Here is a 26,601-nt window from a genome sequence, read left to right as displayed (position 1 = left end):
TACCATGGGTGTACCTTTGGAACCTCAAAAACACCATATGGCTAAAATAGCTGAGTAATCTGCATAAAGTATGTCTCTTATTAGTGATATAGATAAATACTGCAAAAAATAAATTGAAATTATTGATGACGTTTTAACAAATATGATTTTAGAAAAAGCCAAAGTTGGCTGAGAGCCAGTGGGAGTTATGTTATGTTATGTACTGTACTAGTGTATGTAAGTTGTGAATTCTGTGTTTAACATTTATTGTATGAAGCATTATATCCATGTTCAAATGCATGGAGCTATGTGTTTCATGAGTTAACATGGAATATGTGTGTTAACATTTTACATGTTAAACTTGTTAACAAAAGCTCATGTGTGTTCATTGTGCTTTCTGTGTCTGCCCTGTCAAGTTGCCTATCACTGAGTGTAACTTCACTGATCTCTGTTTCATGTGTCGTCATAACTCTGTATGTTTCATGTGTCATCATAACTCTGTTTATCACATCTCACTGCTGTTATGCATGCTATGATTGGTTGAGACTCGGTCACGTGACATGGAATAAAAATGGATATTACATGGTATATTGCCCGCCAAGTGGATATTACATGGGTATATCACATGGATGACGTCAGTGAAACTACTGCGCAACGATACTGCGCATAACAAATTGTTGTTCGCTGCACTGGGGCTGCTCTGGCCGCTGTTGCTTTCAGGGTTTTGAAGGAACTTTAGCCATCCGAAATAGACAGTGAACGTGCCAGAATGGATATTAAGTAAGATACTCTGTTTTGATGTATAGGGTATTTTTTATATGGAGCAAAAATGTACGGCAAAGCCGCCACTGAAACGTCGCAGCCGGGGTCGCTGCAGCGCGTTCTACGCTGTGAGCATTTCTACGCGTTCCACGCCGATGCTAACCGAAAACGTTCTAAACAAAGCTGTCTGGCTTGTGAATAGGTGTGTTACGTTCGTGAGAAGGTAATTTCAGTCATTTCCACGGCACTCTGACATTTTAATCTGTAGAGTGATCAAATAACTTGCGTTTGAGAATTTCTCAATTCATTTCAAAAATGTTATTCTCGATAATTTGAGTGATTCACACTGCTGAAACACGGTTCAACTAAAAAGAGTATCCATGGCTGAAAGTAACATTTACTGAGTGTATTTTGTTGTTTTTTTCAGCAAAGAATGTATATATGTTATTGAGTAATGTGAAACTTGTTATAATAGATAAAATAAAATATTGCATACTTCAAATATAAGTGTTGTTATTTTGTGAGAGAGCGAGTGTGAGTGATGTATGGTAGATGTGATTGTCGTGGTGGATGTCTGTTCGATGTGATAAAATAAATAACACATGGTTATTCGGGCAATATCACGATTTGTTGTCTGCCCTCGGCTCTGGCATCATCATTATCATGGTCATGACCACCATCCCTTGGGCAGGCAACAAATCGTGATATTACCCTCACAAGCATGTGTTATTATTTAAATGTTTCATGTGTCGTCATAACTCTGTATGTTCCATGTGTCGTCATAACTCTGTATGTTTCATGTGTCGTCATAACTCTGTATGTTTCATGTGTCGTCATAACTCTGTATGTTTCATGTGTCGTCAAAACTCTGTATGTTTCATGTGTCGTCATAACTCTGTATGTTTCATGTGTCCTCATAACTCTGTATGTTTCATGTGTCGTCATAACTCTGTATGTTTCATGTGTCCTCATAACTCTGTATGTTTCATGTGTCTTCATAACTCTGTATGTTTTCTTTAGGCTTGAAGTAATGAGAGTGATGGAGGAGAAACGAGGTTTATCTTTCAGAGATCTCGATGAACTCAAACAAGCAACAAGATTCCTCCACGAGAACGGTCAGTCACAAAACAGTTTAAAAATTTATGAATTAAAATTAACAACAATGGGGAACATGATAATATTGAATATCTCATTCTTCACTTAGGTGTTCTGTTACATTACGATGATGTCACTTTGTGTAACCATGTCTTCTTGGATCCCCAATGGCTATGTGATATGTTGGCTCATGTTGTCACTATTAGAGAAATTAATCCATTTGCTAAACATGGTAAGTGTAAACAGAATATTAATACACTGGTTCATTTCAAAAATGAGTATCAAAGTAATATATTACAAGCCTTTGACTGCAGATTCAGTCAGAGAGGAAGTACTGGTATACTATAAAATACTTTATTTGTGCTTGGAATTAATTTTCGCTTTTTTTTTCTGAAGGATTGATTCCTATATTTTACATTTAACTTGTCAGAAATCAGTGAAAATAAATTCCACACAAAACACCCAATAAGTCTTTTCAGTGAAAATTAATTCCAGCTAAAATAAAGTATTTTACAGTACTTCCTGTAGTGTTGTTGCAGAACATTTAAAATAAAGAATGTAACTTGTCAAATTGTACAGTTATCTGAAGCAGTTACTCTCTGTGTATGAATACAAGTATGGCCAGTTTACAACTAGCATGAATACAATGGGTTTACAGAAATAAGAGTAATGATAGAATCATATGACCAAAGTTTCTTTCCATTGTGTATGCTAGGTATAATGAAGACATCAGATCTACAGCAGCTATTCAAGGCGACCAAGATGGCGCCCATTAATATTGAAGATTATATTCTGAATTTATTGAATAAGTTTGAAGTGGCAGTGACTTGGGATAACATGAGGCTTATCATACCGTCAATGCTGCCAACTGAGGAACAGTTGAACGGTGTACCACCGGGATCACAACCAATGGTAAGGTGTCTGTTACTTTGTGTTTATTGCCTTTAATGCCTGAAGTAAATTGTAGATTTTGATCTTATAAATTTTAAAAAATTAGTTGGGATTTAAATTCAACTCAATGAAAATTGTCTGCACTTAACTCATTTTTGGGGAGGTGAAACATTTTATATTTAGCAAAGATTCTTTGTTTTACTCCCATGTAACAAAGAAGAAGTATTGAAATCAAAATTAATCACTAAAATTTCCTAAAGCCTGCTATTTCTGACAAAATCAAAGATCGCGGAAACGTTACATAAACAGCGAAGTATTGTGAATGACTGATTATCATGGGTTGTACTTCCTGTAGACTGTGTCTCACAAAAAATGTGATATGTAATGAGATATATTTTGACTTTTTTTGTATTCAAATTTGTTCGCAGATACCAGTAAGAGTGGCCGTTTCCCCACAACCTAAGGCTATCAGGAAACATATGTCTTATCCAGTCAGCAGAGTACGGCATGACTTGGTGACGAGGTCACTTCCTTCAGCTTCTAGCGTCAAGGACGCTCAAGACAACTATGAGATTGGGTATTCAACTTTTTTTGTACCAAGCCCAACACATCCAGAAAAGTCCATGGAACAGCTTGGGCTTGAGAAGACAGAATTTGATGAAAAGCTGCCCGGTTTTCCGGCGCCATTCTCAGTTGATTCAGTACCAAAAATTGAGAACATATCGCTGGTACGGAATGTCCGAGCTGAGATGCATCGTTTGTACCTTATGCGATACATTCCTAGTGGATTCTGGTCACGGCTTATCACGCGCATGTTAGCGTCCGAGTCTATTTATGAAATCACACGTTCGCTGTATCAAATACCGAAATATCTACGACATGTCCAAGGATTGGTTGAGTTGATACGTAGTCCACCACACTGGATCGCTTGGCAAACTGGTGTACGGTTGGTATACAGAGGAACAAAACTAATGGAAATAAAGCAAGTTCTGAAAGATGATATTGAATCTAGCAAACAAAATAAACAGGACGATGCAATAAAGATTTGCTCAGATTCCAGTATTGGTAATATTTCTCGGCTGACGAAATTGATAATCAGTATTCCAAATCAGAACATCCTTGTTACGATTCTAGAAGGGCAGGTAATGACAGAAGCATCACCACCTATTAGCGTACCGAATATTGTACAGCTCCCCAAAGCCAAAGTTTTAAAGCTTCAGGCCAGCAAAGTGATGGCAGCTCGACTGTTGGCGTTTGTCGTTGAGCAAATCGATACCCTTCTGGAGGATTGGTACCCGAATATTGGTGAGCGGTTCAGTCAGACTTTACGAGGCGAACAATTGATTGCCCGGATTGCCCCTTGCACCAGATGTTATGTTGGCTACCAATACTCAGTGGATAACAATGATGATGATCAGGATCTTGGTGATGAAGCTTGGGAGGTTGTAGCAGTCAGTAACCGTGACAACAATCCTTACGTGTCCCTTCAGCTTGCATCGCCACTTGAAGAGGATGCACTCAGAAAACGAGGATTTGGACAGTCCCCGTCTGTTGCCTTGGTGAGTGGCGATCCATACCCAGACTCAGAAACAACGGCAATCACTGACGCCGAGAACAACATAACACAGGAAGTACATCCAAGAGTAGAACCTGTTCAACCAAGAGAGCTTAGTACTCCAGGAATTGGAGCATCTCATCAGAAACGGAGATCTAACATTGATGAAACAAAAGACGAAATTTTTCAACTAAGTCTGGATGATAATGAAGTTGAGAACGATGGTAAACAGTTGAGCAAACCGCTGCCGATACCACAACATGGAAGTGAAGTTCAACGTCCTCGTGAATGGCACCCTCCAGTGGTACAAACAGTACAAACTACTGGACAGCACCCTCCACAACAAAACGTCAAATCTGACACCATCTATGGATACATGTTTGAAGAGTGTATATCAAGATCATTGGAGGCTAACACGATGACGTGTCCTGTACACGGTGAGATACCACTGAAGTCACTGGTACCTGATGCTGTAAGTATTCATTTTGATAATAAATCTATGTGCCCACAGATGATATTAGTGCTGATAATTTTCTGTCGCTTGAAAATGGCTCTCCTGGTAACAGAGCTATTACGATTAGCATCTCTTAAAATTGGAGAGTGATAATTAGCTCTTCCACGTCTGGACGAGTGATGAGCGATTGGAGTTATCATTTGTCATAAAAAGTAATATCTAACAGTAGTTGTACATACATGTATTTAAGGATTCGCATCAATTTCAGTATTAATTTACATGTTTCGTAAGGTATGTATTGAAATGTGTTTCTTGCGTTTAACCTTGGTCTTGTATAAATGGCAATGTTTCAATGGTTTTACTATGTTTAATTTTCTGTAACTTTAAAACTTTTCACTTCATATTTATTTTCAGGTTTTCTTAGATTTGGGTCCAAATATGGTGTTCCCATGGGAAGATATCTCACAAAGCAAATTACTGGGAAAAGGGGCGTTTGGATTTGTATTCCGTGGTCAGGTGCACTTTGAAAACCAACCACCAATGGATGTTGCCATCAAAGCCCTGCATCCTTGCCATCCAGGTTCCGGGGCTAAGCAGGCTCATAAACAAGCATATGAGAATGCTCTTAAAAACTGGCAGTACAACTCTGTGTTAGCGGCTTGTCGTGCGAACCGGACTGCCAGACAGGAGCTAGCGATTACTGGTACCCTTCAGCATCCGAACATTGTTGGGTTGATTGGACTGTGTCCTCGTCCATTGTGCCTGCTGCTGGAACTCGCGCCAGAGTCGTCGCTTGCTAAGTGGTTGAGGAATTACAGACGAAATGGATGTAGATTATCAGAAATCACTGTACAGAAAATCATCCTACAGGTACTATCGGTATTTTATGTTTCATTCCCTGTGCAGAACTTGATTTTGCAGAGTCATAGTGTAAAGAGTCATAGTGTAACTTTTTACATAGTGTATTTTTCACTCCCATATATGAATGCACAGTGGAGTGTGGAAGTCTTTGTGTATGTATATCTGTGCTTCTGACTAAAGATCCACTCATCAAATTTTACTGAAATGTACATGTCTTGTTTATTTCTGAGCTTTTTTACTGTGTCACGAGAATCATATAAAAACAGTCATTACATCATGGAATTGTCATACATTTTGAATAGCATCTATTGTTAATATTACAGATTGCATCAGCTGTTGAGTACCTTCACAGTCATAACATTATACACCGTGATCTGAAAGCAGAGAACGTACTAGTCTGGTCGTTACCAGCACCGTACGAACAAAATCCCAATATAGCGGTAGAAGTGAAACTAACCGATTACGGTATCAGCAGAGCATCCATGCCGACGGGTACGAAAGGTTACGGTGGAACGGAAGGATTTATGGCTCCAGAAATTATACAGTTTAAAGGAGAGGAGACATACACTGAGAAGGTGAGTGAGTTCTCGTCTCTGTGAAAGTGATGATATTAAACATTTGTTATGTAGAAATTGTTAAATTGGTATGGAGTTATAACATCTCTTTTTTTAATTGCATCATTGTCAGATAGTAATATAATATACATTTTAGAACTCAGAAAATAGACAGACATGAAAAATGCATTTTTGAACTGGCAAATGTTTAGTTTCACTGATTTGTCATAATTTACATGAGTCATATAGTATTTGCAGTGGTTTTCATTATCAATGACTAACCCATTCCGTGAAAACGTGACAAAAAAGTTCTATGCGACAATCAATTGTTTTCTACAGTGTTGTAATTAAATGAACTGTACAAACCAATGTAGAATATTTGATGTTCACTTCATATTGTTTACGCTATTTTTACTAAATATGTTTTTTTTTTTAAAAAGGAACAATTTTCAATGAATTGACCCTGTCGTTGATTACAGGTGGATTGTTTCTCCTTTGGAATGTTTATTTATGAATTGTTAGCACTACGCCATCCTTATGAATCAGTTGAACAAATACAACAACATGTCAAGGAAGGAATCAGACCAGCTATCACAGCTAGGGTAAGTGTTATACTGTGTTGGCTTTTGCTTAGAATGCATGCGAAGGTACAAAGTGATGGTGACAGTCTAATCCAGCATTGTGGACCACTATTGTCTGGCACTGTCTTTGTAAGAGGACTTAATCTATCTAGAGTGATAAACAGATCCATCACATTTCATTGTAATTCCATATTTTAAGACGAGGTACAATGCATGTTTAGATTGTTTCAACACTCATAAATTACCTGGTGAAAATTCTAAAGTTACCATTTTACTAGGAAACTTTCGTTGACTGTTTTAGTTGTTAACTGCAACATTAGAGCGATTGGTGTCCCTCCCTAGACTACTGTAAAATACTTTATTTTCGCTTGGAATTTATTTTCGCTATTTTCGCTGAACTGATGATTCCGTAAAAATAAAATCCAGTGAATATACTTTTTTTCCTATATTTCACATTCAATTAATCAAAAATCAGTGAAAATAAATTCCATAAAGAACGCCCAAAAAGCCTTTTCAGCGAAAATTAATTCCAGCGAAAATAAAGTATTCCACAGTAATACATATTTTCATATATTCAGGAGAAAGTCTACCCAACGTATATACTAGATTTGATGACATGGTGTTGGTCGCAGGATCCCAGGCACAGGCCGTCAGCTGCCCAGATTGTCACGCTATCCAACAGTCCAGAGTTCGCACACCTTGCAGAGGCTGTGTCATTGGAGTACAGAGCAGACATTATGGCTGCATGTGCAGTTTCAATAACGACAGTCTGGAATGAAATCCGAGAAATGGATGGTAAATAAGTATTTTTCGAATTGAAATCAAAACTAATTTAGTCTTGTTTAGTTTTTTCTGGGATTTACTGCTATTAAACTATTATAATAATTCCTATTTTCACAAGAACATTTTCTGACTATTACAGTACCATAAAATCTGTATTAGAAGCCGCATCTCTAATATAAGTCACACCCATTCTTTTTGAGCAATTGAGAACCAAACATTCACAATTTCTCATATGTGTAGATGCTCTAATTGAAGCCGCATCCCCTCTGTTGCATTGTATCATTTTAATAGAAGCTGCAGCTTCTAATACACATTTTACAGTACTATACTTTTTCCAGCCTCTTATTTCATTGATCTTATAAAGGTCTTTCACATTATGTTACAAAGCTTTCAGTGCATGTTGTCCCACTCATAATGCTTGCTGGGATCCTCGAGTTAGGTCCCCGTTATATCTGAGCAACAACATTGAAAATGGTGTGGGTGAATGTCCTTTCATACCTAGATATGAGTACATACAAATTAGTGACATCATCAGCAGAAATACCTATCCCCAAATATATATTTATGATCCTCACTCTACTGTTTAGCTCTCCATCACATGTTCATGTTGTATGTACGCATTGTCATTTACCCAGAATTTAAAAAGTTAAGTCCCTGTTTTTTTTTTCAAATCGAACACTCACAGAATACATTATTTACTAGAAACATAAATGATCCAGTATTGCACGTACTTGATCAAATAGATCCTTAAACACAAATGGCCGTCGAAATTTAATTGAGAATTATCCATCAATGTGTTCCATTATCTTACATCACTGCGTTCACTGTTCCCATGGTGTGTGGGATGGTGGATGCGATTATGGAAAATAATAAAACACTTTTTGAGGAAGCATCTTTTAATATGATCTTGGTGGCTGATTGTATCTTAGGCTACATGTATATTGGTTTTCACTAAAATTCACAGCCTTGTTATTCTGACTTAATAAGTCAATCTGAAATACATTTATGGTTTTGCATTCAAAAAGAAAGGGAATTGTGGGTATACTTGGCTGTTCTCTTCACCGATTGCACCTCACATTTTTTTGGCCGACCCAAATTAACCTATACTATATTTGAAAACATTTTGATATAGATGTTAAACATTGAAAATATATCATCTTCTCACAGTATTACTGCATCATTTTTCAAATTCTCCTAGGAAAATAAAGAAAATGTTTTTTAGTCCCCGTTCGGACGCAGTCTGATTATGTTCAAATTTTATATATTCATTATACCTCATGTTATAGATATATACATGTATTAAATATGGCTGATTTTGTTTTAATTAATGCTGTTCCATATTTCTCAATATGGACAAGTACTCGATTGTTGATCAGATACAAGATATCAATCATTTTAATGTTAAACAATCATATTCCTGACATATTATTATTATTATTCCAGCTATATTACTACATGTATAAACAAAACTATATATCTTAAATTTGATAACTAATGGGGACTGTGCTGTGCATGGTTTTTTTTTGCCTTAGTACACTATGTATTAGACTAAGTTAATAGTTTAGATCAGAAAACCTACTCACTTCTGATAATATCTAATCACATTCACAGAGGCTCAGTTCAGCGAATCTGATAACGAATCGGATATCACTGATGACATGTTGATGACGTTACCGATTCATCTACAAACTGATGTCTGGTTAACTCGCGTCGGGAGAGATAGAACCTATGTAGATATACTCAAACTGAATGAGAGATGCCTTGGTACAGATCATGAACAATTCCATCTTCCAAAAACGTCTGTAGAAAGTATCTGTGCCGTTAATGATACAGTGTGGGTTGCCTTGCCAACAGGGCATATACAGATATATAAGTAAGTATATTAATTCTTGCTCACTTAAATTTTAGATTTATGGTTGAGGTCTGTCTTGACATTGTTAGGAAACAGAAATTGATAATTTTGTTTTTTTCATCTTTGTGTACAACATTCCATTTCATAGCTGGTGGGTAAATGTTGTGCACAATTTTGTAAGTCAGCAGAATTTTACTCACCAAATCCAATAAGGAATGCTTGACGTAAAAGATGAATAAAATCGCTCCTTGTAACAGATAAGGTCCCATACTTTGAACTCAATGGGGTCGGTAGATGAGTCAGTTACAATTTAATATTTATATTTAAAAAATACATATACCGGAACCACTATATTGAAAAAAAGAAAGTTCTGAATACATGTACACATAAAAAAGATGTCACTCATTTTCAAATGGTCAACCCTGTTTCAAGAGAAAATGTTACTCACTGTTTACTACAAGATTTCCTTATCTGATTCAGTGAGCAAAATTTGACTGACTTACAAACCACTTATCATAATTCTTTCAAAACCTAGACTCATTGGTTGACATACATACATATGTAATATGTAATTGTTGTTTTAATTCTGGGTTCCGTAACATTATAGTAATTACATGTTATTTAGTTTCTCGTTTTTATAATAGACCATTGAAATTCAAATGCATTAAAAAAACTTTCTAATATTGTTCAATAATGAGAAATTTAAAGTTGTCTTCCTTATTTCTAAATGCTATGTATGGGTTGCTGTAGGCGATATTTTAGTTGAGAAAGTGCGTGAATACCGGTAGCGATAAATCAGTACTGTATAAATTGTTATACTTATAATATTAGATTCATGAAGTTTTCGCTATTTATATTTTCCTTCTGCAGTGCGACAACTTACCAGGAGATCGCCAAATTTCCTCTGTATCAGAATCTCAGTAAATGCCCTCCTATTAGTCAGTGCATGCAGTACGTGATGCAGTTGAATCAAGTTTTCGTTGCTGTCAGCAATGGCTCGGTGCTCTCCTATACACTCAACAATGGAATTCCTGAATTGAACAAGAAGTATATTGGATTTGGTAAAGCCGCTTACAGTCTCGCTGCGGTACCTGTGTACCTAGCAGATAAACAGTGGTGAGTTTTCACATACTATTGACCCTATCATCAGTGTGATGTCCAGTTGAAACATATATACTTTGATGTAACCAACGAATCTAACAAACTTTCTGATTGGTCTGTCTGTTAGTTATTAGGGTTGTGTAGCCAATCAGGTACAATCTTCTAAGTAGCTTCACATTGAATCTCCATGTCAAAATTGTCGCCTTCTGCAAAGATACAAATTTTCTCCATCAATATCTTTGAACACTACCAACATCCATGAATTTTGTCAGACAACATTTTTTTGTTTTTTTGGGAGTTGCTGTCTTTTCTGATCTGTGGTAGCTGTTTTTGGAAATATTAATATTGTGTCTTTTCTAATGATAGCTGTTACGATATATGGTGTGGACAATCAGATGGCTACATCACCGTACTCAACTCTGACTTATCTGTCAAGCACCGTGGATTGAATCATTTCACATCGGTGTCATCATCCAGTAAAAATGTTGGTGTCTATCACATGGTTACCAATGACAATACGCTTTCTATGGATCTATCTATCGCCACGGAAACCACAGATGAACAATCAGTGTGGACTTATGTATTTCCAGGTGAGTGGTTTCAGTGATAAATGGTTTCTGCAGAGACATGTATTAGTCCAACGTACAAGAGTTCGTACAAGTGTTTTCGCCTTGCAAATTTGTGGGCTCAATCCCTTCATCTGACTGCATGTTCACCCAGCAGTACAGGTTAGGTACATGTTGTCCAGATCACCAAACATGTTGTATTATTCTTTATGGACTGGATACAGCTTTTGTGGTCTGAGGTCATGCGACAGAAGTGCCAAAGCTTGCGAATGCGCCATATGACCATATGTCTTATACCGTATAGGTGTAATGACAATTTTACCATGGCATGACGTCAAACACACAACATAATTTAGAAAGACGCGCACTGGGCCAGGCGTGATATGAGAAATTATTGCAAGGTGTGAGGGCGCACTTCCCATAGCACTACGAGGTCGGGCAATACAAGGTATATGATAATAGACTTTAGGGAATGGCTTCATTGTATGCCTGAATAAAAAAATACAAAGGTTGGTGTTTGAAAGTGCATCTATTTAATTAGATAACTTCTGTTCATGTTGTAGAAGAAAGACGACATGAAATTTAAAACAATCTCATCATAATATATATCCAGTTTTCTCACTAATTACAACACATGAATAATTAATTTCTGTATTTAAAATTTCTGAGGTTTACGGGAGCTAAACATTTTTACAACCAAATTTCTCGGGTTTTGTTATTTTCTAGTGTTAATTGGCTTGTATGTTTGGTCATCTCCTCAACATCCTATAATCTAACCACCAAAGGGTATTGTTTTTTCTCAAAATGTAGAACTTCATAAATTACCCCTTTAAATTACGCCCTTTGTGATAACTATCACCCAATTATATTTTCCCATTGAAATCCATGCAGAAAAATGTTGTTGTCAAATTCATTAGAATTTTCATTTTATATCCTCACCAACATAAAGTAAAGAATTGTTACTCAGAGAAATAATAAACATCTATTTGTGTTCAGGATCTAGTATTTACAGATGGGATGTCTTAGATAGAACTATTCATGGTAAACTGGATTGCGGTAAGGTATCCAGACCATCAGTGGTTCGACCACCCAGCGGCAAAAGATCTGGATCTGGACGTAAGTTTCTTATGTTTATAGTCACAATCTAGCACCTACAATATACTGCCTAGTCTTTGTTGCTGATTTGTGAAATTGATACAGCCAGGGCGCGTGGGATACTAAATCTAAGCATGTGTCATCCCATACCATCACTGCCATGCTCCTGACCATTCCATATCTAGATCAATTCCAAGGTCGATCCAGAGCATCCAAACTTACAAAAAAATTATTTTATAATAAATGCAGATATATTGATGTCTGAACCAAAATTATTATTATGAATGCCATGGTTACATCTTAATAACTGCTTTACTTTAAATACCTACAGGTAACAAATGCCATGTGACAGCCATGTGTTATTACAGCAACCATCTTTACATTGGGACCAGCTGGGGTCAGTTATTGGTTGTTGAGCCGTTCTCGTTGACACCTTATGCCGTGTTCGCATGTCATGAGCAGCCTGTCAAGGCCATCCTGCCGGTCAAACCAGGACTGAACCAATCAGATACAGTCTTACACCCAAATAGCACCGTTATAATTACTATCGGTCGTGGATACAAGAATCTAATTGGGCGGTATCCTAATGCTCCTGCTATCGTGCGAGCAGGAAGCAGCGAAGAAACTTACGTCTTAGCGTGGAATGCTGACAGCTGGATGTGAAGTGGATTACACGCATCTGCTCTGTGCATATGCTTTTAATGAAGTAGTCGTCATTAAGAAATCAGTCTGAGTTTGGATTCCAGCGAAACAAACATTTTACGCACTTATATTTGAGAAGCTCTTCTCTAATAGAGAAAATGTGTTGATGGTTTCATCCATCCATATTTAAAGCAAAGTTTAATAGTCATAAAATGTTGCTACCATCTGTATCTCCATTATCATAATGGTACCCAACCATTTAAAAGTTTTTGGTTAAAAAATTTGAAATATGCTAGCAATGGTGTATTTCATCTCAGTCAATGACAATGCAGAAATTTATGAAATTACGAGACAGTATACAAATGTTTGCGTACTTCTTTAAACGTCTGTATGATTCCTCCGGCCATTGATATGAACAGAATGTGCAATGACTTAGTATTGATATATTTTGTACTAATAAACAATCATCATTAATGAGATTCAATTCTGAAAGTACAGTGTGTGGCAGAAACCTGTGGACGTACATAACCATACTTGATGGAAGGCAGTATGGGTGTAAGCAAGGTTGAGTTCTTGAGCCAATCATAATCACATATTCGAAATTAAATAAAACCTGGGGGGCTGATATTTACAAATATTTATAAATGCATTATAGGTACAGGTTTCTGTCGCACACTGTAATAGGTATTTTTTAGTAAAGCCTGGATAATCTAAACACCTGTGTCAGTCCCTTCTCTGCAGACATGTTTAAAGGGTAGTGTTTGCTGCACCACGTTCTGTTTAATATGGGAGTCATAGTGACGTACACAATGTGTGTAAAATACGTTGTTTGTTTAAATGACACGCACTACACGGCGACCACTGCCCTTTAAACCAAACACATCTTTAAAGCTAAGCATTTTTCTCATTTTCTTTTCAGACAGGTTTCTCTTTACTTGATGTTTGCAATTCAGATTTTTCATTATCATCACTAGACTGAATGTCGTCTATAAAACCTACTTAGAAAAATTGAAGATGTTCATACGATGTGACAAGATTGATTGGGCTTGTGAGTTAGTGTTTTGACAATGATTTTTTTGGACTGCAACAATCAAAATGGTGATTGCTTTAAAATGTATTTTACTAAAACTAACCCATAAATCAAACATTTCTTAGTTTCGTAGAATGTATAGTTTCTTTTAGAAATTGAATGTAAATATTTTGAGAAATATTCTTTTAACTTTTACAAATTTTAAATTTATCTTTAAAAGGTTTATATGGTTACATGGAACTTTGAGTAGTTTGCTATAATTGTAAGTTGGCATGGCAACGCTCCCAAACACCTACCGGTATCTTGGTATTAAATCCTGTGAGCCTCTTAATTTATGCAGCTCGGAGTTCTCGCGATTTGAAAATTGTACGACTTTTGTGACGATAAATTTTTATGAAAGACACCCGGGACTACAGAGAAATTATCACTGCTACAAAACTTCACGATTTACACTGATTTGCATAATTCACTGAAATTTGTCTCGCGAAATTAAAGCAGTTTACACCATCTTTCTTATTCATCATGTATTTAATTGTGAATTCTGGACATTATTTAAAATCCTTTAAATGAATTCTGGAAAGTATTTATTATTAATCACATATTTTTCCGAAAACATTGACTTCTATTTTTTCACCCAGTCCACCTGACTTTAATTCTAAACACTGAATTTAATTTCATAAGAATCAATGTTTCACTAATTTCTGGAGTCAATGCACTTCATGAAATATTGTGGCTTTGAATATAGTGTCCTTTATCAAGGGACCCAAAATAAATCTTGAAAACCACTATGAATCTTTATTGCAATATTGTAATATTCCTGAAAACATTACCAGCAGTGTTTATGACTTTCAACGGTTGGACATTTGCACATCAAAATGTCCACTATATTTGAAAGGGGTGATTAAATTTGTGAAATAATAATTCTCAAATACAAAATGCTTATATGATTCTGTATTTCAACATATTTCACATAATTCTTTCGCTCAAAATTCATTTTGAATCTAAATCCGGAATTCTTATTTGAAAATACCGGTAGTTGCCTTGGCTTGTTGGAATAAAAAATGCAAAGATCGCTGACAATGCTTCTAGAAGAATTGCAAAAGAGATTGATAAGTAGCTACCAGTTTTCCTGATCAGTTTATTATGTGCCCCCCTATAAGACAGTCACCAAATTTTATCCTCAAGGCTGACCGTAAAATCTCCATACACTTGAGTTTTTAAAAAAGTATAAAAAAAAGGTCCTCTGTCGAATGTACTTATTTAGTTGATGCCATAATCAGAGATATTTTATGATAGAATACATTTTTGAAATTGTCATTGTTACCCTGACAACGATTATAACAAGGAGTTGAAATTTGCAGTACCTACCATGTGAATGAATCAACTACATTCAAAGTGATAGTTGTCAGTTTAAAAATCTTGACATCAGTTCTACTGAGAGTACTCATGTACATGTAAGTAGAAGAATATTTAAAATTTGTATTTACTCTGCTTTATTTGAAAGCAATCGTCAACAAGTTTTATTCATTCTCAAGTCATGACTACTTTTTGTTTATTTCACTAGTTACCATGGCAATATTATGCAACATGTTCATGTTATGCAAAAGTCTGCTACATGCCATTCACAGAACAATTGAAAATTGTTTAAGATAACAAAACTTCTCTCCATGTTATGTAATAGTGCATTTCAAATGTAAATAAAGCTACAAGACTTTATCATGTTTTTGTTCTGTGTTCATCAGTCATTTTTGGAGATGACTTTCTTTGGGGTGTGAGACATACTGAGGTGCTAGTCCACTTACAGGGGCAAGGCGATTTGCCGTCTTCGTGACAAGGAATCCTGTGCATGCATGTTTGAATATGCATATGTTTATATTTGTGCTGAAGGGAATAAATGATCAGAGATCTGTGCTTTTAAAATACGATACAGATGAATGTTTAAATTAATAATTTTAATAATACATTTCTGTACTGGTGACAAGATCCCATTGCAACTTCACAAAAACAACTCGGCAAGCACAGTATATACCAAAACAAATGCCATTATTTCCTTCAACTGCACCTTTCTGTCCTTTAAAAACTATTATAATAAGGCTAGTAGAATATTGACTTAGACTACTCCATTATCAAAAGTTACATATGTTGCACCTTCCTCTCTATCATGGACTTGAACACAATTTTAAAAACATTTGAAAAAAATAAAAACGTGTTTACAGACATGTAATATATAGAAAACTGGAACCGCATGTTTAGGGATTCATTGTTGCTGTCAGATTCACTACTCATGAAACAACCACTGACTGGCAATGCTGGCTTTCTGTAAGTGCAGCGAATTCTGATCAGATGGCATGGTAAACAGAGTTTAAACTGATTTCAAAAAATAAATCTACATAATTGCACAATAGAAGAGAACACCTATTGTGAAAACAAATTTTGCATCAACAGCAAAAAGCAATATTTTGTCCAGTTGGTTTGGAAAATGAGTAATGAAATGATAGAAACTGTCAAAATGCTCTACGCCTTCAATAACAACATTTGTGTAATCTAAAACCACAAAAAAACCACCAGGCATAAGATATCAGTCACTTGTGTCAATTCTTTTACACAGCAGTGCCTCTTTCTAAATTCTGTTTAATCTCTGTAGTATATTGTCCATAAAACCTTTCCAATTTCTTGTTGAATTTCATGTTTCTCTCGTTGATGTAACTGATGTCCTCTTCATCGTTGTAGGCTCTCCTTCTGCTGTATTTGTTGCGTTTATCGATTCTAAAAGACGGAAATTAACAAGATTCTTGTTATTTATGTGAAGGAGTTCACAACAGAGATCGAGTAGGATGCAACAGGGATACACGGCTGACTTTCTAACCATAAGTTTATGTATGGTTACACAAACAAAACAAAAATTATTCTCTGGGATTTATACTTATATTGGTATTTGATTCAAAATAAAGTATGTTTCTAAACTGGAATAAACATGATCTGACAGTAGTGAGCAATATTGTATTTGCTCCATTAGTAGTGCTTACGCTTATGTGAGGTGTTTCTATAGTTGACATAAATAATAATTTAATGAATCAATATGCAACAATTCTTTGTACTTGTGCTTTTGTTGGAGATGCACTTCTATTTGAGCAAATAGAAAAGATCAAAAAAATGGTTTAACAATGAAAATGGATTTAAAAAGTAATGTGTATGATGCATGGTAATGGGTCCAGGTGAGATGTTGAAGACATAATTGACACAATTATTACACATCATGATGACCAGTGTGACAGATAACCTATTCCTTGTGGTTTGATGGATATACTTGGTGCTCCCAACAAATACATGTATGCAGTGTTACTCCGATTATAGTGAGTTATGAAGTACTTTCACAGTCATAAGAAAATTAGCCCTTTGTGAAATCTCGGTTTTGTTATGAATACACTACCATTACCAAGACTGTGTTATTGATTTCATCAGATAAACTAGTTTAAGACTTACTGTTTTTCCAGATCATTAACCATTCTGTCAATACCAGCCTCTGTATCTTTGTATTCATGCTGTGGCAGTGTGTCAACAGTAGGGTACATATCCTCACCTCTGAAATAACAGAATAAATATGAATCTTGAGTTGAACCAGTTGAGACCAAGCATAACCAGCAATATCTAAATATAACTAGTTACAATACATGTATATGACAAATCAAAACTCAGCTTTGATCGATAAATTTTAATCAGCCACAGCCAAGTATAACAGGCTGCAATCTATCTAATATCTATATAACAGTATTTCACATGTAACCAGTTATGACCGATTATAATCAGTGATAACCGATTACAACCAGTATAAAACAGCTACATCTTGTATTGTAAATGTCACAAAGCCCTGGTGAAGTGTCATTGACAAAATGCCAAAGCATTAGCGGGCCATTGCTGTCATTTACATCGCTACCCTAGCAGCGTGTCCATAAATTTGACAGGCTGACTGCAAGACATTCCCCCTGATGTGCCTACTGTTGTCGCCCTGATATCACAAGCACATTTAATATTTAAAGTTTTATTTCAATTAACACATTAGTTTTTTTAATTAACACATTAATATTTTAATAAACACATTAAACAAAACAAAAATCTGGTGAAGTTAATTCAGTATCAATAAATCTATCTTCACTTTTAAATTAGTACCAAAGATGCAGTTCCAGAGGTCAAACAACATCCATGACTGACATCCATTCAATGATGAAAAACTACCGATAGTTACAATGAAATAGTTGAAACTCAGAGACTGGAAAACATGTTTTTATAATCAGCTGTTAAAGGGGAACCGCTCAATCCCATGGATTGCACCAAGTGCTCATGGGTAATTAACTCCGCCTCTGTCCACTGAGTAAATGAATGCTTATCTTTCCCCCTGTACCGCTAATCCCACAAAACAACAACTGATATAAACATCCTTTGAACTGATTACAATTAAAATACAGTATAACAATTGAATTTCAAACCAAGTACAAGTTAGTCTGTTCGGCCATTTGCGTCAAACACAGAGCTATATGCCATGATTTGAAACATTGCACGCTCCGTAATATATACATCGACGGGCAAATATGACGCGGAACTAAACTAATTCAAGTTGATGATGGCCCACAAGTAAAGGCAGCAGTCCACCGGATATTGAACACAAAACCAGATTGTTGCTAAACGGCCGCGAAGAAAATCCACCGACTTGTCTATTTCTGTTGGGTTGGTCTATTGAGGGTACTGATCTTGTATACAGTAAAACTGAGAACGAACTTCCTATGCACATTCCGTATACATACTACTCCTTCAGACTGCTAATATAACAAGTGGGAAAATACCTCCGGTCAAGGACTTCTGTTTTCATAATTCCGTCGCAAATAGGTAAACAAAACATGAATTTACTATTGGCCTCAAATTTCCATATAATATCCACAAATTGGTAGCGGCAAAAAAGTTTACTGTATATTATAAGTATAGAAGTTATTACATGGAAATTCCACGTGATAAAATAACAAAATCATAAGTTATAAAAAAAGTGCAGCGACGTCACGACCTTATCTTGTAACCTGCTGATGACACGTCTGGAAAATCAAAATGCACAGCCTTGTCTTCCGTGAAGCCTAGCCCATATGGGCAAGGGTGGAACCGGCTTGTATCGCGTGTAAGATTTGAGTTTTTGTGGTATGGCAGGTGAACGTGGGGTTGACTTTATAGTCAAAATCAAATGAGCGGCGTGAAAGAGAAGAGCGTTCTGTCAAAACAATTTTACCGTAGACTCAATTTTAACGCCCAATCTACAGCGTTGTAATTATTACAAAATCAACTTCTTGTTGAGTAGTTTGCAAACTTGTTTTGATAGAACGCTATTATCGATTGTGCACATAAGTTGAAAAACCTTCGTAGACTTTCTTTACAGGCCGCTTGATTGTACTACTGGCCAGTACTTATGTCTATGAATTTCATGCTAGCTTAAGAAACACGGGCCTATTGTTTTCTGGCAAGTAAAAACAACTGAATTGAAATTGAATTAAAAAAAAAATCATACAGATCTTATTTTCCTTCGGGCTCTCAATTGTGTTGTTTTATTATCATTGCACATTATATTACATATTATCATATTAAAAGAAATGTGTGTATAACTTATTCAAATGCATTGTAATTTTAGGTAGCATATAGTTAGTTGAGTTACAAGTCTGGCCCATACTCCCTCTCTCCACTGACTGGTCTTTGGTTTCAAACATCGCTTTATCGATCATCTACTCGGTGATATGGGTCAGGAGTGAGCGCTGCTTTAACTTCGACCGAAAACAACAACATTTATACATCAAAAGCTCAAACAGACGAGTGTAATCGCTAGCGTACATATACATGCCCCCGTAGATGTGTATTTGGAATAACAGCTTGATCCCAAAACATTGTAAATGGCACATTTCACGGAGCTCCCGCCACGATGTGAACGGCTTGGTTCGGATTAGTATACTACCGGTAATACGGTGGCCATCTTAACCCTTATTTATAGTATCGGTTCCCCTTTAAGTTCATTTACTGATAAAGGCAGATGTACAGTTGGGATGTTTAGCAAGCACGACTAACACGTTTTGGGCAAGAAAACGAGTCTGGACAATAAGTCACATACTAAGAGTGACATGAATGAACTTACATTCTTTGCTTTACATCTTCATACCTCTCCATATCAGGTTTCATCTGTTTTGTTAATCTCTGGTATTGCCTGAGACCTGCCTGCTCATAACCTACAAATCACAGGAAATATTAGATTAGATCAAGTAGTCAGAATGATGAATAGGACGTACACTTTTATGATACACTATATATACTTATATGTACAGGAGCAATTCTTTCTTTTCATTTATTTATTTTACATTAATCCATTTTCAGAATGTAATTACTGTATTTGCTTTATTAGCAGCATATGTGCTTATGTAAACGACAGAGGTGGATCTAGGATTAAAAATCAAGTCATATTTTAACCATAATTATACCAGCCCCCTAGAGTTTTTAGGGATTTGGTACAATTAAGAGAACAATAAATGTTGGTTTATGCTAATAGAGTAACGTTATTTTGACATATATCAGTAAAGTAAAATGAATCAAATTAAAAAAAAAAACGGTATTCAGAAAAGACCATGATAGATTTTGTCCTTCGGCTGACTCATCCATTTTATGTTTGAACAACCATAAACTCTGTCATGCATTTTATCCAGAGATAATTCGCTATTTATCGTAAGTAGAATAGTAACCATCACATTGGGGAGAATGTTTAATGTCCAAACCTCTCTTTCTGGAGATCATCATTCTTGCAGCTACAAATCTGGAAGGTAGGCAGAATGAATTACTATTTCACAGCTGAAGCTGAGAATGTAACTGTCTTTAGGGGTGAGAACACACCTGCAAATCCTTGGTCCGGATTCTTCTTTTTCTTCTTCTTTTCCCATCTCTCAGCGTCTTCCGCGGAAATATCTAAAAGTTTTATTCTGTCATAGTCCTCTCCCCTTGCCTCAGCTTCCTAAAAAATCACAAAACAATATTACTTAGGGAACTGATCATTACCACCAAGACGGTTTCCTGTGAGTCTCCTGCGGCATGCGTTTCTTTACCGTACCGGCCGCTGCTTTACCGTACCGGCCGCTGCTTTACCGTACCGGCCGCTGCTTTACCGTACCGGCCGCTGCTTTACCGTACCCGAAGGTCATTAGCCGTACCGGCAAGGCCGTTACCGTACTGGCAGGAGGCAATTCACACTTCTGACAAGTTAATTTATGCATTGATTTTCCGGTTTACCGGTAAAATGCCGACCTGTTTAAATTTCAGTTTTATGCACAGGATCGCCTGAGAAAGCAAAACTGTAGAATTAATTTGAGTAGAATTTGTTTAGTTTGTAGTTATAGTCAGTTTATAAATCATTTTGTTCATGTTTGCTATGCAGTAGCTTTCGAGGTCAAATACACCACCAGGTCAATTTGTTGCGTCTTTTTATTTGTCAGAGATTAAACTTTACCATTATTATTGCATAATATTTACATTCAAGTTGCGCGTGATAATGCTACACATGATTTTTTTGAGACCATGGAGCTCCCAGTACGTCCATGTGAACTGTTGGATATGACTACAGACGGAACTGCGTCTTTATTTTATACGATATTTTTATTTTTTTTAAATTGGGATCAGTGCTCCCAAATCAACTGAGCCGACAAAGTGGGTTACAAAAATAACAGTTCCATGAAAGTGGCTATATTTGTGTATGATGAATCCTGAGTCGGTAGTTTTGGCATGTAACCTAATGGTTTTGGTTATTGTTAAAAATGCACAGTGCAGACGTAATTTTGTTTTCATTTTTTCACTTTATCTGGCGCCAGTGCACGTGTGCTTGGATGTTTTTTTATTCAGTGATTGGGCTAAATATTTGACGACGTTGCCAACGTATTCAACATACGAAAATAGCATGTGTGTGCGTTTGCGTGAATGATAGATGCAGACGAGATTTCTCGTCGCAACGCGTTTTATAAGTTTATTTCCAACGCGAGTGGTCGGCGCCTTTGATTGCGTTTAGTTTGTTCTTTCATTCGCAAAATCTATCGCTGGCACCGTTTATTTTGTTATGTCTCACAACTGAATGTTCAAGCTGACTTTGTATTGGCTGTAATTATATTTTTTTTGTAAAACAAAAAAAAGTCCCGACCTTTCCAGTCTAAATCGTATTCTGCCCCAAACCAAACAGCCCTTTTCAGGGCCAATCACATGTTCCAAAAAGAGATATACCGGCACACTTGCACACTCTGTTTTGTTATAATAAAGTTACATTGGGGATTGTTGGAGGAGGTGTGTAAATATCGGGTAAATATGTTTGGACAACTCCATAAGCAAACTCACAAAATGAGGTCGAAAAGCAATAGAAAAATGTTGACCTAGAGCAAGGTCAAATTCCGTTTTACGCACTTGAATTTTATCTGGACTACGTGCACGCGTTGCGCGTGTTATTGTCAACAAAGGGGGGGGGGGTATCGGCCGGTATCTAGTGTAAGAAATAGACAAGGGATGAAGGCTCCAGCCAGCTAACATTTTTTAAACTCGAAAAAACAGACGAAAAGAATGAAAAATAAAATATAAAAAAAATACCAGGTTGAAGAATATTAGTTGCTTCTTCAAATTTCGCCAAAGCCCTACCTATATTTTACCGATATCTGCAGAATAAATCAAGAAAACTACACAGATTTAGTCCATTTAAGAATTCCTAACGGTTTGCCCGAACGCACGGCACAGTTGGAGGCGTGGCCTGTTCAGCATTTGTCAACAACCAATCACAAGACTGGTTACGAACCACATCGAGGTCACGACTCTGTTAGCCTTGCTCAACTCAACAGAAATTTCAGAAAGACTTTTTTATTTAATTTATTTATTTGTATTTCGACGGTTGTCCGACTTTCTTTCCACTGTGTGAGCTACTGACAAATATAAACAAATAATTAACCCATCGAGTCCTCTAGTCGACTGGGACGTAACACTCTGTTGTACAAGTCATGTCCTTTTCAAATTATTCACTTTCAATGGGTGGGTAAAAAAAAATTCTTATTGTTTGCAAAATGCCCAATTAATTCATGCATGACTCACGGTTACCGGCAGGGCGCCGATCAGTTACCGGGGCTTTGTTTACCATGCATTCATTAATTGAAGGTGATAAATAGTCGGTATTGGTCCTATCAGTACGGTAATTGTCCGGCCGGTACGGTAACGCAACGGTCGGTACGGTAACGCAACGGTCGGTACGGTAAAGCAACGACCGGTACGGTAAAGCAACGACCGGTACGGTAAAGCAACGACCGGTACGGTAAACCGAGTCAAACTCACAGGAAACCGGCTGGGTGGTAATGATCAGTTCCCTTAATTCATATATTATTAACAGTTCTGGTTCAGTGTAAATAGCAACAATAATAAACAAATTAATTATTAAAGCTAATGTGAGTATATTGTAAAGGGTTGTGAACTGTGAGTGCCATTGTAACATGTTCACATGGATTTAGTTTAGCAAATTTCGTTCATGATATCAGCGTTGATAATGAAATTAAAACACAGTAAATAATTAATGCATTTACAATGGTCATAATAATTACTCCACCTTTCTTTTCTTCTGATCATCCAATTCCCACTCGGCTCTTTTTCTCTTGGCTTCAAAGTTTGAGGGCAGTTTGCTTCGCTTGTCTTCTTCTACCACCTCCGCATGGTTTAATTTACGAGCTTCATTCTGTGACAATAAATAGAAGAGTAGACAATGAGAATGTCTATGATGGAAGAAAAGTGTGAAGGTATAACAACAACCTGTATAAGTTACTACTGATAATAATAAAATAGAATTCTTTATTTAATACCATGAAGATAATGTGACATTTTATTTTTGGTAAACAAATTAATAAAGTTTTACCGGTAGGTATTACATTAATTCAACACTCTGTTATCAATGGCAAAACTTGGTATGATAAATTTCCATGTCTACAGACACAGTGTTTGTTCAATTAGCAGCACATGTGCTTACATTACCGTATTACCCCGGGCACGCGCCCCTCCCTGGGCAAGCGCCCACCCCCTGTTTTCACAAAAGTTACATGTTGGGGACATCCTCAGTTAAACGCCCAGGGTGATTTTTAGCCAAGAACAGGGTCAATAATAAAGTTTTATTTGTCAAAAACGAACGCGTTCAATTTATTTAAATAGTGTGTTTGTTACGGTAGTTCTCTTTTTGGAGTGTGTGGTGGCCCTGAAAAGGACCGCTTTGTTTGTGTTTTTATGTAAAAACTCATTGGAACTTAACAACGTAAGATGAACCACGCAGCATGTGGCGCACACGTTCTGCTTTTCTCTTCATTCACGATGAATCCAATATTGCAATGATCCATACCTTGGTGAGTGGTTTGAAGCACTTAGCTTTGGTTTCAAAACGTAGCATTTCGCTGACTGTGAATCCATAACGGGAGCTAGCACTTTTGAGACATCACGTCGTAAACTTGCTACTTTCTTTCCATCCTTCATCACAGCTATGGCATTACAGTCATGTGGATTATTTTTCTGTCGTTGAAGTAAAAACATTTTGCCGACCTCAAGTCCATTACGATAACCATAATGAGGCATGCTGACGACGGGAACTTGTTGCATCATCGTTTTTTTTGTAATTTTGTCACGTGTGTGGGTGCGTGAATAAATCATGTTAATGAGGTCGACCAGAGTTTATTTTCAGTCTGTTTTTTATGTATCGCCATTTGGATATGTTTATGTATTCACAATAGTTTGTAAACATTTCACATCAGTAATAAAAGGTTTATTTGTTTCATAACCCTGTCTGCTATTCTTCAGTAATTACGATGCGAAGTATCAATACGGGCGTGAACAAAATTATGCTAATGAGATCATCGCCATCTTGGATTAGAAGCGGTAGTTTTTCCCGGCCGTTTCGACTTGCATTGATCACGGTTACTAAAAAAGTAACCGTGCATTGATCACAATACTTACCATACTTTGTAGCCAATTTCAGTGAGTAATACAACTTCATTCGCTGACATAAAACAAGTTTTATTCTTGAAATTCGACCCTGTGTCTTAGTGTTCCCACAGTTCTTGACCAAGTGCTCACGTTTATTGAAACCTCGCATAAATCAAGAAATAAGTACGTGTACAAAGTGTACGAAAGCATTCCTTTATTTGACCTTATCATACGATCACAAAAACAACTTTTTAAAATCTTTTTTGGGGTGGTCCTCGGGGTAAGCGCCCACCCCCAATTTTTCCCGATTTTGTATGTTCAGGCCCCTGGGCGCATGCCCTGGGTAATACAGTATTATACAATGTACATAAATAACAGAGGTGCAACTATGGTTGAAGTAGGTCGTATTTTAATGAATGATCCAGTATACAATCCAGTTATGAGTATACAATTTGCTTTTAGTCAAAGGCACTTCTAATAAAGCAAATACAGTAAACTTAACAACAATTCTGATCAAAGAAAAGTAAAAAAATAAAAATTTTAAGCCACCATGTACGTTGAATAAGTATATTGAGTTAAATATGCACAGTTCCATCTCTAACTAAAGGAACAGGGGCACTCCACAATGATTAAGATTCTTGAATTTAGATATTTATATACAGCAATGATTGTCTGCCATGGATTGTCTGAAACTGTGTGAATTGGATGTTGAACTGTATGAACCAAACAGGTGTACAACTGAATGATTCCCCCCACCCACATCCCTTTGGGAAAACATGTTCTTCTATGTACAGATGTGACTTACCCTTCTCAGATGTAAATCTCTCAACTTCTTCATTCTCTCAGCTCGTCTTGCTGCTGCTGATAATTCACTACTGTCAGTGGAGGTTGAAGGCCCTGCATCGCTTGATTTCTGAACAAACAAATCAAATAAATACATCATACACACAAAAATGTAGCTATTATGTTGTACCGGTTCTGGTCTGCTAAAAAATGAGTGTACCGTAAATCACATGCGAGCAATTCATTATTGTACAATAAATGAAGCCCTTTGTGTGTTTAAATGTAGGGTGGTGGTGGTGGGAGTGAAATTGAAAGGGTTTTATGTTAGCCCCCCCCCAAAAAAAAAACAACAACAACAACAACACAACAACAGTCTGAATACTAGTATTTACAGAATGAAAAGATGAACAACTCATGGAAACGTGCACTGATGTTATCTTATTCACGCACGAATACTTTCGTGGGCGTATTTCATTTTTTTTAGTAACAGATCTCCTGTCTCGGTCAGCTGGAACACGAGTGCGTACATCCATGGAAGGTAGTAGGACTTTCCATGGTACAGCTAACCAGAGGGACTGTGAGCTAATCATATGCGAAGGTCTAACCACAGTCCCTCAACACACAGTTCCACCAACGATAACTCTATAATGAAAAACAGCAAACACACGGTCTTCTAGTTTCAACGTCGGCATAATAATCTCAGCCATCGTATCCATAGTACACTTACTGAAGTTCCATTTATGGCGGTGGTTATTGTGTTTCGGTGGAGTTGGCAATATTAAAAATATCGAAGGAAAAAGGAAACAAACAACTAACTCACCGACGCCATCTTTGTTTTAATTTGTTCGACACAGGGGGCGCTAATGTATGTGTAATGTATCACCACAGGTGGCGCTCTACCAAATGATATCGACTTTTATAGAATTCAGTGCCGTCGGGAGGGGGCACAGTCGGCAGCCGTACAAAATGATAATAAAAAAAAAAAAGATATTTTCTATATAGGGCAGCCATTTTGAATACGGCTTTAAACT

The 26,601-nt window shown here is 36.7% G+C and overlaps 2 protein-coding genes across 3 annotated transcripts in view; one reads left to right on the top strand and one right to left on the bottom strand.

Moving 5' to 3' along the window:
• Positions 1–13,250, top strand: part of LOC100372765 (leucine-rich repeat serine/threonine-protein kinase 1-like) — a 34,302-nt gene extending 21,052 nt beyond the window's left edge. Inside the window, exons 14-26 of the mRNA XM_078008532.2 lie at positions 1,762–1,856; positions 1,946–2,068; positions 2,552–2,748; positions 3,156–4,754; positions 5,151–5,606; positions 5,921–6,172; positions 6,631–6,753; positions 7,311–7,527; positions 9,127–9,388; positions 10,238–10,483; positions 10,835–11,058; positions 12,031–12,150; positions 12,461–13,250. Of these exons, the coding sequence (XP_077864658.2) occupies positions 1,762–1,856; positions 1,946–2,068; positions 2,552–2,748; positions 3,156–4,754; positions 5,151–5,606; positions 5,921–6,172; positions 6,631–6,753; positions 7,311–7,527; positions 9,127–9,388; positions 10,238–10,483; positions 10,835–11,058; positions 12,031–12,150; positions 12,461–12,792 (4,246 nt within the window). The 3' untranslated portion in view covers positions 12,793–13,250. The remainder of the gene's footprint in view (positions 1–1,761; positions 1,857–1,945; positions 2,069–2,551; positions 2,749–3,155; positions 4,755–5,150; positions 5,607–5,920; positions 6,173–6,630; positions 6,754–7,310; positions 7,528–9,126; positions 9,389–10,237; positions 10,484–10,834; positions 11,059–12,030; positions 12,151–12,460) is intronic.
• Positions 13,251–15,734: 2,484 nt separating this feature from the next.
• Positions 15,735–26,468, bottom strand: LOC100372614 (pre-mRNA-splicing factor syf2-like). Of its 2 annotated transcripts, none has more exons than XM_085505730.1 (7): positions 26,391–26,468; positions 25,593–25,700; positions 23,433–23,558; positions 20,708–20,825; positions 19,962–20,052; positions 17,285–17,383; positions 15,735–16,567 (listed from the first exon to the last, which is right to left on the bottom strand). In XM_085505730.1, the coding sequence occupies exons 1-7, from the start codon at positions 26,397–26,399 to the stop codon at positions 16,402–16,404; spliced, it is 717 nt and encodes a 238-aa protein (XP_085361856.1). In that variant the 5' UTR covers positions 26,400–26,468; the 3' UTR covers positions 15,735–16,401. The 2 variants fall into 2 exon arrangements, with proteins under 2 accessions (XP_085361856.1, XP_085361857.1); XM_085505731.1 differs by lacking the exon at positions 26,391–26,468 and adding an exon at positions 26,298–26,381.
• Between the last annotated feature and the right edge of the window lie 133 nt (positions 26,469–26,601).

The sequence above is a fragment of the Saccoglossus kowalevskii genome, chromosome 11, assembly GCF_978046115.1.
Source record: "Saccoglossus kowalevskii chromosome 11, keSacKowa6.1, whole genome shotgun sequence".
Taxonomy (NCBI): Eukaryota; Metazoa; Hemichordata; class Enteropneusta; family Harrimaniidae; genus Saccoglossus; species Saccoglossus kowalevskii.
This window is presented reverse-complemented; position numbering and strand designations above follow the sequence as displayed.